The 10548-nt window shown below is 58.8% G+C and overlaps 1 protein-coding gene across 1 annotated transcript; it reads right to left on the bottom strand.

Moving 5' to 3' along the window:
- Nucleotides 1-2143: 2143 nt before the first annotated feature.
- Nucleotides 2144-4334, bottom strand: LOC142302759 (E3 ubiquitin-protein ligase TRIM39-like). The gene is given in 2 exon segments (XM_075343869.1): nucleotides 2144-2790; nucleotides 2792-4334. Coding segments are annotated over 2 exon segments (1587 nt in total). The 5' UTR covers nucleotides 4193-4334; the 3' UTR covers nucleotides 2144-2604.
- Nucleotides 4335-10548: the final 6214 nt, after the last annotated feature.

Consider the following 10548-nt stretch of genomic DNA (forward strand, 5'->3'; position numbering starts at 1 on the left):
TTGATGCCAGTTCTGATGCCCAGAACCTGTTTGGGCCAGGCTGGAGTGATCTGAGTTTGATGTGTGGCATCACTAGGTATGTAAATGTGGTGTGAGATCAGTGGCCCAAAGCCATTTAACTCCTCAAAAACACCAGTTACTTATTCAAATCTGTGAAAACTGGGTTTTGCCCACTTTGATGCCAGTTCTGATGCCCAGAACCTGTTTGGGCCAGGCTGGAGTGATCTGAATTTGATGTGTGGCATCACTAGGTATGTAAATGTGGTGTGAGATCAGTGGCCCAAAGCCATTTAACCCCTCAAAAACACCAGTTACTTATTCAAATCTGTAAAACTGGGTTTTTGCCCACTTTGATGCCAGTTCTGATGCCCAGAACCTGTTTGGGCCAGGCTGGAGTGATCTGAATTTGATGTGTGGCATCACTAGGTATGTAAGTGTGGTGTGAGATCAGTGGCCCAAAGCCATTTAACCCCTCAAAAACACCAGTTACTTATTCAAATCTGTGAAAATTGGCTGTGTGCCCACTTTGATGCCAGTTCTGATGCCCAGAACCTGTTTGGGCCAGGCTGTAGTGATCTGAATTTGATGTGTGGCATCACTAGGTATGTAAATGTGGTGTGAGATCAGTGGCCCAAAGCCATTTAACCCCTCAAAAACATCAGTTACTTATTCAAATCTGTGAAAACTGGGTTTTTGCCCACTTTGATGCCAGTTCTGATGCCCAGAACCTGTTTGGGCCAGGCTGGAGTGATCTGAATTTGATGTGTGGCATCACTAGGTATGTATATGTGGTGTGAGATCAGTGGCCCAAAGCCATTTAACCCCTCAAAAACACCAGTTACTTATTCAAATCTGTAAAACTGGGGTTTTGCACACTTTGATGCCAGTTCTGATGCCCAGAACCTGTTTGGGCCAGGCTGGAGTGATCTGAATTTGATGTGTGGCATCACTAGGTATGTAAATGTGGTGTGAGATCAGTGGCCCAAAGCCATTTAACCCCTCAAAAACACCAGTTACTTATTCAAATCTGTGAAAATTGGCTGTGTGCCCACTTTGATGCCAGTTCTGATGCCCAGAACCTGTTTGGGCCAGGCTGCAGTGATCTGAATTTGATGTGTGGCATCACTAGGTATGTAAATGTGGTGTGAGATCAGTGGCTTAAAGCCATTTAACCCCTCAAAAACACCAGTTACTTATTCAAATCTGTAAAACTGGGGTTTTGCCCACTTTGATGCCAGTTCTGATGCCCAGAACCTGTTTGGGCCAGGCTGGAGTGATCTGAATTTGATGTGTGTCTTCACTAGGTATGTAAATGTGGTGTGAGATCAGTGGCCCAAAGCCATTTAACCCCTCAAAAACACAAGTTACTTATTCAAATCTGTAAAACTGGGTTTTTGCCCACTTTGATGCCAGTTCTGATGCCCAGAACCTGTTTGGGCCAGGCTGGAGTGATCTGAATTTGATGTGTGGCATCACTAGGTATGTAAATGTGGTGTGAGATCAGTGGCCCAAAGCCATTTAACCCCTCAAAAACACTGGTTACTTATTCAAATCTGTGAAAACTGGGTTTTTGCCCACTTTGATGCCAGTTCTGATGCCCAGAACCTGTTTGGGCCAGGCTGGAGTGATCTGAATTTGATGTGTGGCATCACTAGGTATGTAACTGTGGTGTGAGATCAGTGGCCCAAAGCCATTTAACCCCTCAAAAACACCAGTTACTTATTCAAATCTGTGAAAATTGGCTGTGTGCCCACTTTGATGCCAGTTCTGATGCCCAGAACCCCTTTGGGCCAGGCTGGAGTCACTTCAGTTTGATTAGAGGCATCACTAGATATGCAATTGTGGTGTTAGATCAGTGGCCCAAAGCCATTTAACCCTTTCACTAACATACTTTGGTGCCCACTTTGATGCCCATTTTTATGCCAGTTTTATAATTTTTGCAGCTGATTTTGAGTGTATTTATATTAGGGCAGATCAGTGGATTGTATTTTATTATTGTCATGTGTTATTTTTGTTGTTAAATGCATAAAAAGCTGAAAAAACTAAACTGCCGAATAAGAAACTGACGAATAAGAAACCAACTTCAGCATCGTGCAACCCCTGCAGAAAGGAGAGGAAAAAAAAAAAAACAATCCCTGGCCCATTTAACCCTTTCAATAGCATACCTCAGTGCCACCTTTTGTGCCTTTTTTATATTTTTCTAGCTGCTTTTAAGTGTATTCACATCAGGACACCTCTCTGCATTGTACTTTATTGTAATTTTTAAATCTTGTAGTTAAACCCATAAAAACACAGGAAAACAAATTCCCAATAAGAAAATAGACCAACTTCAATTGTTAATAGATGAGCATCATTCTCATATATATCTCGTATATAATCACCAGTATATTATAGTAGCAACTATATATATATAAAAATCACTATATACCTGCACGGCTGATCATACACCCATGCCATCTAGTCCTGGTGACAGCTGCCATGTAGGGATCATCCCCTGTATCCCACCATCTTATTCATCCAGTTGGTCAAATGATTCAGCTATAAAAGCTTAGTTCTGTCTCCAGCATCTGCCAAGATATCTTACATATTCATAATTTCTCCCAATTACTGTTTACCCCCTAATATCTTTATAGAACCACCATATACATATAATACAGCATGAAGAGGCTCGGAGAAGATGGCAGTGAAGGTGTGCAAGTGTCTGATGGGGTCACACAGCTCATAAAAGGACAACTGCCCAGCCCCATAATCCAGACAGATCCTGAATCTATCACTGGAGATCTTGTCAGGTAACTGGATCACTTTCCTGTCCATTCATCACTGAACACTGATTATTATATCTCCTCAAACTCCAGGACTTGTTATTATCTCCAATCAGTGACTGATCCCCCCTCCTGTCTATACTGGGGTAACACATCCCCACCATCCACTCCCCTGACCTACTGCTCTCCACATCCCAGTAATGTCGTCCTGAGGTAAATCCCCTCCTGCTCATCACCTGATGATATTTCTGGAATCTCTCTGCTGTTTCTGGACGTTTCTGCTCCTCGTGTGTCCAGGTCGCAGTTTTCAGGTCGTCTGATATAAGGAGATTATTACCAGCTGTGTTTACATCCAGTAATATGTCTGCAGGACCCTCCACATAGATCCCGCTCCTTATACCTGTTATTACCTCACATAATGTGTGTAATGTGTGTGAGATCACAGCCACATCCAGGTCATCTCCATCATGGAGCTGTTTATCATGTCCCCCTGTGTCCTCATCACCTCCCTCCTCCTCAGGATCACACAAGTCCCCGGTGTCTGGTTCCTGTAAGACGGTCAGTGGATCAGTCATGTTACACAGCTCCTCAATGTGCCTCATCTTCCTGGACAGCTCGTCCTTCTTTATCTCCAGCTGATGGATCAGAGCAGACAGTGACAGTGACTCTTCCTTTTCCTGCCTGGAGATCTCACTCAGGACCTTCTTCTCCAGGTCGTCCACCCGTCTCCTGATGTCTCTAGACAGGGCAGTGACTCTCTCGGCTTCTCCAGCTGCTTTTTCTTTAGCTTTTCTCCTGCGCTTCTCCAGACTCCGGGCTCTTTCCGCAGTCTCCAGTCTCTTTGTGGTCAGTTTCTGGAGAACATTTCTCAGTTTCGTCTTCTTCTTCTCTGAGGCCTCATCCAGCATCTCCACCCGGTGCCCCCGATGTTCTCCGGCCAAACTGCAGGACACACAGATACATGCCGCATCCTCAGTGCAGTAATATTCCAGGATCTTCTTATGGACAGAACATTTCCTTTTCTCCAGAGAAGTGCTGGGATCAGATAAGACGTGTTCTGGTGATTTGCTGTGAGCCCTCAGGTGTTTCTCACACAGAGAAGCCTCACAGTGTAGACAGGATCTAACAGCAGGTACAGGAGAGTCCACACAGTAAGTGCAGCAGATCCCGGTTTCCGTGTGTGTTGATGGAGTAATCAGGACATTCTCCATTATGTTACGCAGAGCTATGCACCTCATCAGCACCGGCCGCTCCTGAAACCTTTCTCTGCATTCAGGACAGGAATAACCTCCAGACTCGTCCTGTGTATCCAGCACACGATCAATACAGACCCGGCAGAAGTTGTGTCCACATCTCAGCATTACAGGATCTGTATAAGTGCTCAGACAGATGGAGCAGAGCAGCTCGTCTCTCAGATCAGCAGACGCCATGGCTGTAGTGATGTGCAGTGAAGACAGAGAACCGCCTCCTTAATGTGAACCCCTCGGAGCTGAGACAATTTTTTCCTCTGCGAGCTTATTCAGGCACGGCTGGGGCTTGGGTGCAGGAAAGGGAGAGGCTCGATCTGAGTTGAGTTTTTGAGGGGGAGGAGTGATTTCATGAAATCATGATGTCACCGGAAGGGGCGGGGCCTCCTCAGTGCAGATCTGTGGGCGGGAAGCAGCAGAGCTCGGGCTGTGCAGAGCGGACGGATCCTGATCCTGAGGTGGAGAAGATTCAGCTTTTCCTCATTAGTTATCATTAGTTATAGCTCTGGGGTCGCAGGCTGTATGTTGGGGGGCACAGAACAGTGTCTCCTGTCTGTGTTGGGGGCTGCAGCTCGTGTATATCTCAGGCTTCAATAACGTAAGTGGGTTATGGGGGGTTACACGGAGCAGGGGGTGATGCTGTGGAGGCTTTCCTAAGGAATGTGGGGGTTACTCTAGGCAGGAGGCGACACTGCATGTTTGGGGGGGCTTGCAGGAGACAATGTGGAACGTTTTGGGCAGCTCGCACTTGCCAGGGAGCGACTTTGCATGTTTGGGGTGGACTCACACTGGAAAGGGGGGTGAAGCTGCACGTTTGGGGGTTTCACACTGGGCAGTGAGCGAATCTGCACGTTTGGGGGGGCTGGCACTGGGCAGGGGGCGACGCTGCACGTTTGTGGGGGGCTTGCAGGGGGCGACGCTGCACGTTTGGGGGGGGGCTCGCACTGGCCAGGGGGAGACGCTGCACGTTTGGGGGGGGGCTCGCACTGGCCAGGGGGAGACGCTGCACGTTTGAGGGGGGCTCGCACTGGCCAGGGGGAGACGCTGCACGTTTGTGGGGGGGGGGTGGGGGCTGGCACTGGGCAGTGAGCGACGCTGCATGTTTGGGGGGGGATCTCGCAGTGGCCGGGGGGTGACGCTGCATGTTTGGGGGGCTCGCAGTGGCCGGAGGGTGACGCTGCATGTTTGGGGGGCTCGTAGTGGCCGGGGGGGTGACGCTGCCACGTCTGAAGGGGGGGGGCTCGCGGAGGACGACGCTGCAAGTCTGTGGGGGGAGTTCGCGGAGGGCGACGCTGCACGTCTGTGGGGGGGGCTCGCGGAGGGCGACGCTGCACGTTTCGGGGGCTCCCGCGGGGCAGTGGTGCGTGTTGTGGGGGCTCTCGCGGGGCAGTGGTGCGTGTTGTGGGGGCTCTTGCGGGGCAGTGGTGCGTGTTGTGGGGGCTCTTGCGGGGCAGTGGTGCGTGTTGTGCGAGAGCCCCCCCCCGCTGCGTGTTGTGCGAGAGCCCCCCCCCCCGCTGCGTGTTGTGCGAGAGCCCCCCCCCCCGCTGCGTGTTGTGCGAGAGCCCCCCCCCCGCTGCGTGTTGTGCGAGAGCCCCCCCCCCCGCTGCGTGTTGTGCGAGAGCCCCCCCCCCGCTGCGTGTTGTGCGAGAGCCCCCCCCCCGCTGCGTGTTGTGCGAGAGCCCCCCCCCCGCTGCGTGTTGTGCGAGAGCCCCCCCCCGCTGCGTGTTGTGCGAGAGCCCCCCCCCGCTGCGTGTTTGTGCGAGAGCCCCCCCCCCGCTGCGTGTTGTGCGAGAGCCCCCCCCCGCTGCGTGTTGTGCGAGAGCCCCCCCCGCTGCGTGTTGTGCGAGAGCCCCCCCCGCTGCGTGTTGTGCGAGAGCCCCCCCCGCTGCGTGTTGTGCGAGAGCCCCCCCCCCGCTGCGTGTTGTGCGAGAGCCCCCCCCCGCTGCGTGTTGTGCGAGAGCCCCCCCCCGCTGCGTGTTGTGCGAGAGCCCCCCCCGCTGCGTGTTGTGCGAGAGCCCCCCCCCCGCTGCGTGTTGTGCGAGAGCCCCCCCCCCCCGCTGCGTGTTGTGCGAGAGCCCCCCCCCGCTGCGTGTTGTGCGAGAGCCCCCCCCCGCTGCGTGTTGTGCGAGAGCCCCCCCCCGCTGCGTGTTGTGCGAGAGCCCCCCCCCGCTGCGTGTTGTGCGAGAGCCCCCCCCGCTGCGTGTTGTGCGAGAGCCCCCCCCCCGCTGCGTGTTGTGCGAGAGCCCCCCCCGCTGCGTGTTGTGCGAGAGCCCCCCCCGCTGCGTGTTGTGCGAGAGCCCCCCCCCGCTGCGTGTTGTGCGAGAGCCCCCCCCGCTGCGTGTTGTGCGAGAGCCCCCCCCGCTGCGTGTTGTGCGAGAGCCCCCCCCGCTGCGTGTTGTGCGAGAGCCCCCCCCGCTGCGTGTTGTGCGAGAGCCCCCCCCCGCTGCGTGTTGTGCGAGAGCCCCCCCCCGCTGCGTGTTGTGCGAGAGCCCCCCCCGCTGCGTGTTGTGCGAGAGCCCCCCCCGCTGCGTGTTGTGCGAGAGCCCCCCCCGCTGCGTGTTGTGCGAGAGCCCCCCCCGCTGCGTGTTGTGCGAGAGCCCCCCCCCGCTGCGTGTTGTGCGAGAGCCCCCCCCCGCTGCGTGTTGTGCGAGAGCCCCCCCCGCTGCGTGTTGTGCGAGAGCCCCCCCCCGCTGCGTGTTGTGCGAGAGCCCCCCCCGCTGCGTGTTGTGCGAGAGCCCCCCCCCGCTGCGTGTTGTGCGAGAGCCCCCCCCCCCCCGCTGCGTGTTGTGCGAGAGCCCCCCCCCCCGCTGCGTGTTGTGCGAGAGCCCCCCCCCGCTGCCCAGCCAGGGAGCCCCCCCCCCCGCTGCCCAGCGAGTGAGCCCGCATAAGAGGATCAGGGGCTGCTAAAGACAGAAAATAAATTGTCAGCGAGATCTGAACAGCCCCCCCCAACGTGCAGCCTCTCTCCCTGCGAGCCCCCTCCCCCCCGACGTGCAGCCTCTCTCCCTGCGAGCCCCCTCCCCCCCGACGTGCAGCCTCTCTCCCTGCGAGCCCCCCCCCCCCCCCGACGTGCAGCCTCTCTCCCTGCGAGCCCCTATAAGTTCGGAGTCACACCCTACTTAGTGCGAGCCCCACCAAACATGCAGCGTCGCCCTCTGCCCACTGCGAGCCCCCCCCCCACCAACGTGCAGCGTTGCCCAGTGCAAGCCTCCCAAACGCGCTGCCCCCGCGCCGCCGCCCCAGCGGGGGGCGCTGCGGGGGCTCGCGGGGCGCGGTGCGTTTGGGGGGGCGATGCACTTTTGGGAGGCTCACACTGGGCAGGGTGCGATGCTGCACGTTGTGAGGGGGGCTGGCACTGGGCAGGGGGTGACGCTGCACGTTTGGGGGCTCGCACTGGGCAGGGGGTGACGCTGCACATTTGGTGGGGGCCGGCACTGGGCAGGGGGTGACGCTGCACGTTTAGGGGCTCGCAGGGGGTGACGCTGCATGTTTGGTGGGGGCGAAGGGGGGCCCTGTGTGTGTATGCGGGAAGGGGGGGGGCCTGTGTGCACGTGCGGGGGAGTCCCTGTGTGTGTGTGTGTGGGCCGTGTGTGTGTGGGCCGTGTGTGTGTGTGTGGGCCGTGTGTGTGTGTGTGGGCCGTGTGTGTGTGTGTGTGTGTGGGGGCCGTGTGTGTGTGTGTGGGGACCGTGTGTGTGGTGTGTGGGGACCGTGTGTGTGTGTGGGGGGGGCCGTGTGTGTGTGGGCCGTGTGTGTGTGTGTGTGTGTGGGCCGTGTGTGTGTGTGTGTGTGTGTGTGTGGGCCGTGTGTGTGTGTGTGTGTGTGTGTGGGCCGTGTGTGTGTGTGTGTGTGGGGGCCGTGTGTGTGTGTGTGTGGGCCGTGTGTGTGTGTGTGTGTGTGGGGGGGGCCGTGTGTGTGTGGGGGGGCCGTGTGTGTGTGGGGGGGGCCGTGTGTGTGTGTGTGGGGGCCGTGTGTGTGTGTGTGGGGGCCGTGTGTGTGTGTGTGGGGGGCCGTGTGTGTGTGTGTGGGGGCCGTGTGTGTGTGTGTGGGGGCCGTGTGTGTGTGTGTGGGGGCCGTGTGTGTGTGTGTGGGGGCCGTGTGTGTGTGTGTGGGGGCCGTGTGTGTGTGTGTGGGGGCCGTGTGTGTGTGTGTGGGGGCCGTGTGTGTGGGGGCCGTGTGTGTGGGGGCCGTGTGTGTGGGGGCCGTGTGTGTGGGGGCCGTGTGTGTGTGTGTGGGGGCCGTGTGTGTGTGGGGGCCGTGTGTGTGTGGGGGCCGTGTGTGTGTGTGTGTGGGGGCCGTGTGTGTGTGTGTGTGGGGGCCGTGTGTGTGTGTGTGTGGGGGCCGTGTGTGTGTGTGTGTGGGGGCCGTGTGTGTGTGTGGGGGCCGTGTGTGTGTGTGTGTGTGGGGGCCGTGTGTGTGTGTGTGTGTGTGGGGGCCGTGTGTGTGTGTGTGTGGGGGCCGTGTGTGTGTGTGTGTGGGGGCCGTGTGTGTGTGGGGGCCGTGTGTGTGTGGGGGCCGTGTGTGTGTGTGTGTGGGGGCCGTGTGTGTGTGTGGGGGCCGTGTGTGTGTGTGTGTGGGGGCCGTGTGTGTGTGTGTGTGGGGGCCGTGTGTGTGTGTGTGTGGGGGCCGTGTGTGTGTGTGTGTGGGGGCCGTGTGTGTGTGTGTGTGTGGGGGCCGTGTGTGTGTGTGTGGGGGCCGTGTGTGTGTGGGGGCCGTGTGTGTGTGTGTGGGGGCCGTGTGTGTGGGGGCCGTGTGTGTGTGGGCCGTGTGTGTGTGTGTGTGTGGGCCGTGTGTGTGTGGGCCGTGTGTGTGTGGGCCGTGTGTGTGTGTGTGTGGGCCGTGTGTGTGTGTGTGGGCCGTGTGTGTGTGTGTGTGGGCCGTGTGTGTGTGTGTGTGGGCCGTGTGTGTGTGTGGGCCGTGTGTGTGTGTGTGTGTGTGTGTGTGTGTGTGTGTGTGGGCCGTGTGTGTGTGGGCCGTGTGTGTGTGGGCCGTGTGTGTGTGGGCCGTGTGTGTGTGGGCCGTGTGTGTGTGGGCCGTGTGTGTGTGGGCCGTGTGTGTGTGGGCCGTGTGTGTGTGGGCCGTGTGTGGGCCGTGTGTGTGTGTGTGGGCCGTGTGTGTGTGTGTGGGCCGTGTGTGTGTGTGTGTGTGTGTGTGGGCCGTGTGTGTGTGTGTGTGTGTGTGTGTGTGTGTGTGTGTGGGCCGTGTGTGTGTGTGTGTGTGTGTGTGTGTGTGTGGGCCGTGTGTGTGTGTGGGCCGTGTGTGTGTGTGGGCCGTGTGTGTGTGGGCCGTGTGTGTGTGGGCCGTGTGTGTGTGGGCCGTGTGTGTGTGGGCCGTGTGTGTGTGGGGCCGTGTGTGTGTGTGTGTGGGCCGTGTGTGTGTGTGTGGGGGCCGTGTGTGTGTGTGTGGGGCCGTGTGTGTGTGTGTGGGGGCCGTGTGTGTGTGTGTGGGGGGGCCGTGTGTGTGTGTGTGGGGGCCGTGGTGTGTGTGTGGGGGCCGTGTGTGTGTGTGGGGGGCCGTGTGTGTGTGTGGGGGCCGTGTGTGTGTGGGGGCCGTGTGTGTGTGTGTGTGGGGGCCGTGTGTGTGTGTGTGTGGGGGGCCGTGTGTGTGTGTGTGTGGGCGCCGTGTGTGTGTGTGGGGGCCGTGTGTGTGTGTGTGTGGGGGCCGTGCGCGTGTCTGTGGGCCGTGCGCGTGTCTGTGGGCCGTGCGCGTGTCTGTGGGCCGTGCGCGTGTCTGTGGGCCGTGCGCAGTGTCTGTGGGCCGTGCGCGTGTCTGTGGGCCGTGCGCGTGTCTGTGGGCCGTGCGTGTGTGTGTGTGTGTGTGTGTGTGTGTGTGGGCCGTGCGTGTGTGTGTGTGTGGGCCGTGCGTGTGTGTGTGTGTGGGCCGTGCGTGTGTGTGTGTGTGGGCCGTGCGTGTGTGTGTGTGTGGGCCGTGCGTGTGTGTGTGGGCCGTGCGTGTGTGGTGTGGGCCGCGTGTGGCCGTGTGTGTGTGTGCCGTGTGTGTGTGCCGTGTGTGTGTGCCGTGTGTGTGTGCCGTGTGCCGTGTGTGTGTGTGCCGTGTGTGTGTGTGCCGTGTGTGTGTGTGCCGTGTGTGTGTGCCGTGTGTGTGTGTGCCGTGTGTGTGTGTGTGGGCCGTGCGTGTGTGTGTGTGTGGCCGTGCGTGTGTGTGTGTGGGCCGTGCGTGTGTGTGTGTGGGCCGTGCGTGTGTGTGTGTGGGCCGTGCGTGCGTGTGTGTGTGTGGGCCGTGTGTGTGCCGTGCGTGGGCCGTGTGCCGTGCGTGGGCCGTGTGCCGTGCGTGGGCCGTGTGCCGTGCGTGGGCCGTGTGCCGTGCGTGGGCCGTGTGCCGTGCGTGGGCCGTGTGCCGTGCGTGGGCCGTGTGCCGTGCGTGGCCGTGTGCCGTGCGTGGGCCGTGTGCCGTGCGTGGGCCGTGTGCCGTGCGTGGGCCGTGTGCCGTGTGTGTGTGTGTGTGGGCCGTGTGTGTGTGTGTGGGGCCGTGTGTGTGTGTGTGGGCCGTGTGTGTGTGTGTGTGGGCCGTGTGTGTGTGT

The sequence above is a fragment of the Anomaloglossus baeobatrachus genome, chromosome 4 (assembly GCF_048569485.1).
Source record: "Anomaloglossus baeobatrachus isolate aAnoBae1 chromosome 4, aAnoBae1.hap1, whole genome shotgun sequence".
NCBI lineage: Eukaryota > Metazoa > Chordata > Amphibia > Anura > Aromobatidae > Anomaloglossus > Anomaloglossus baeobatrachus.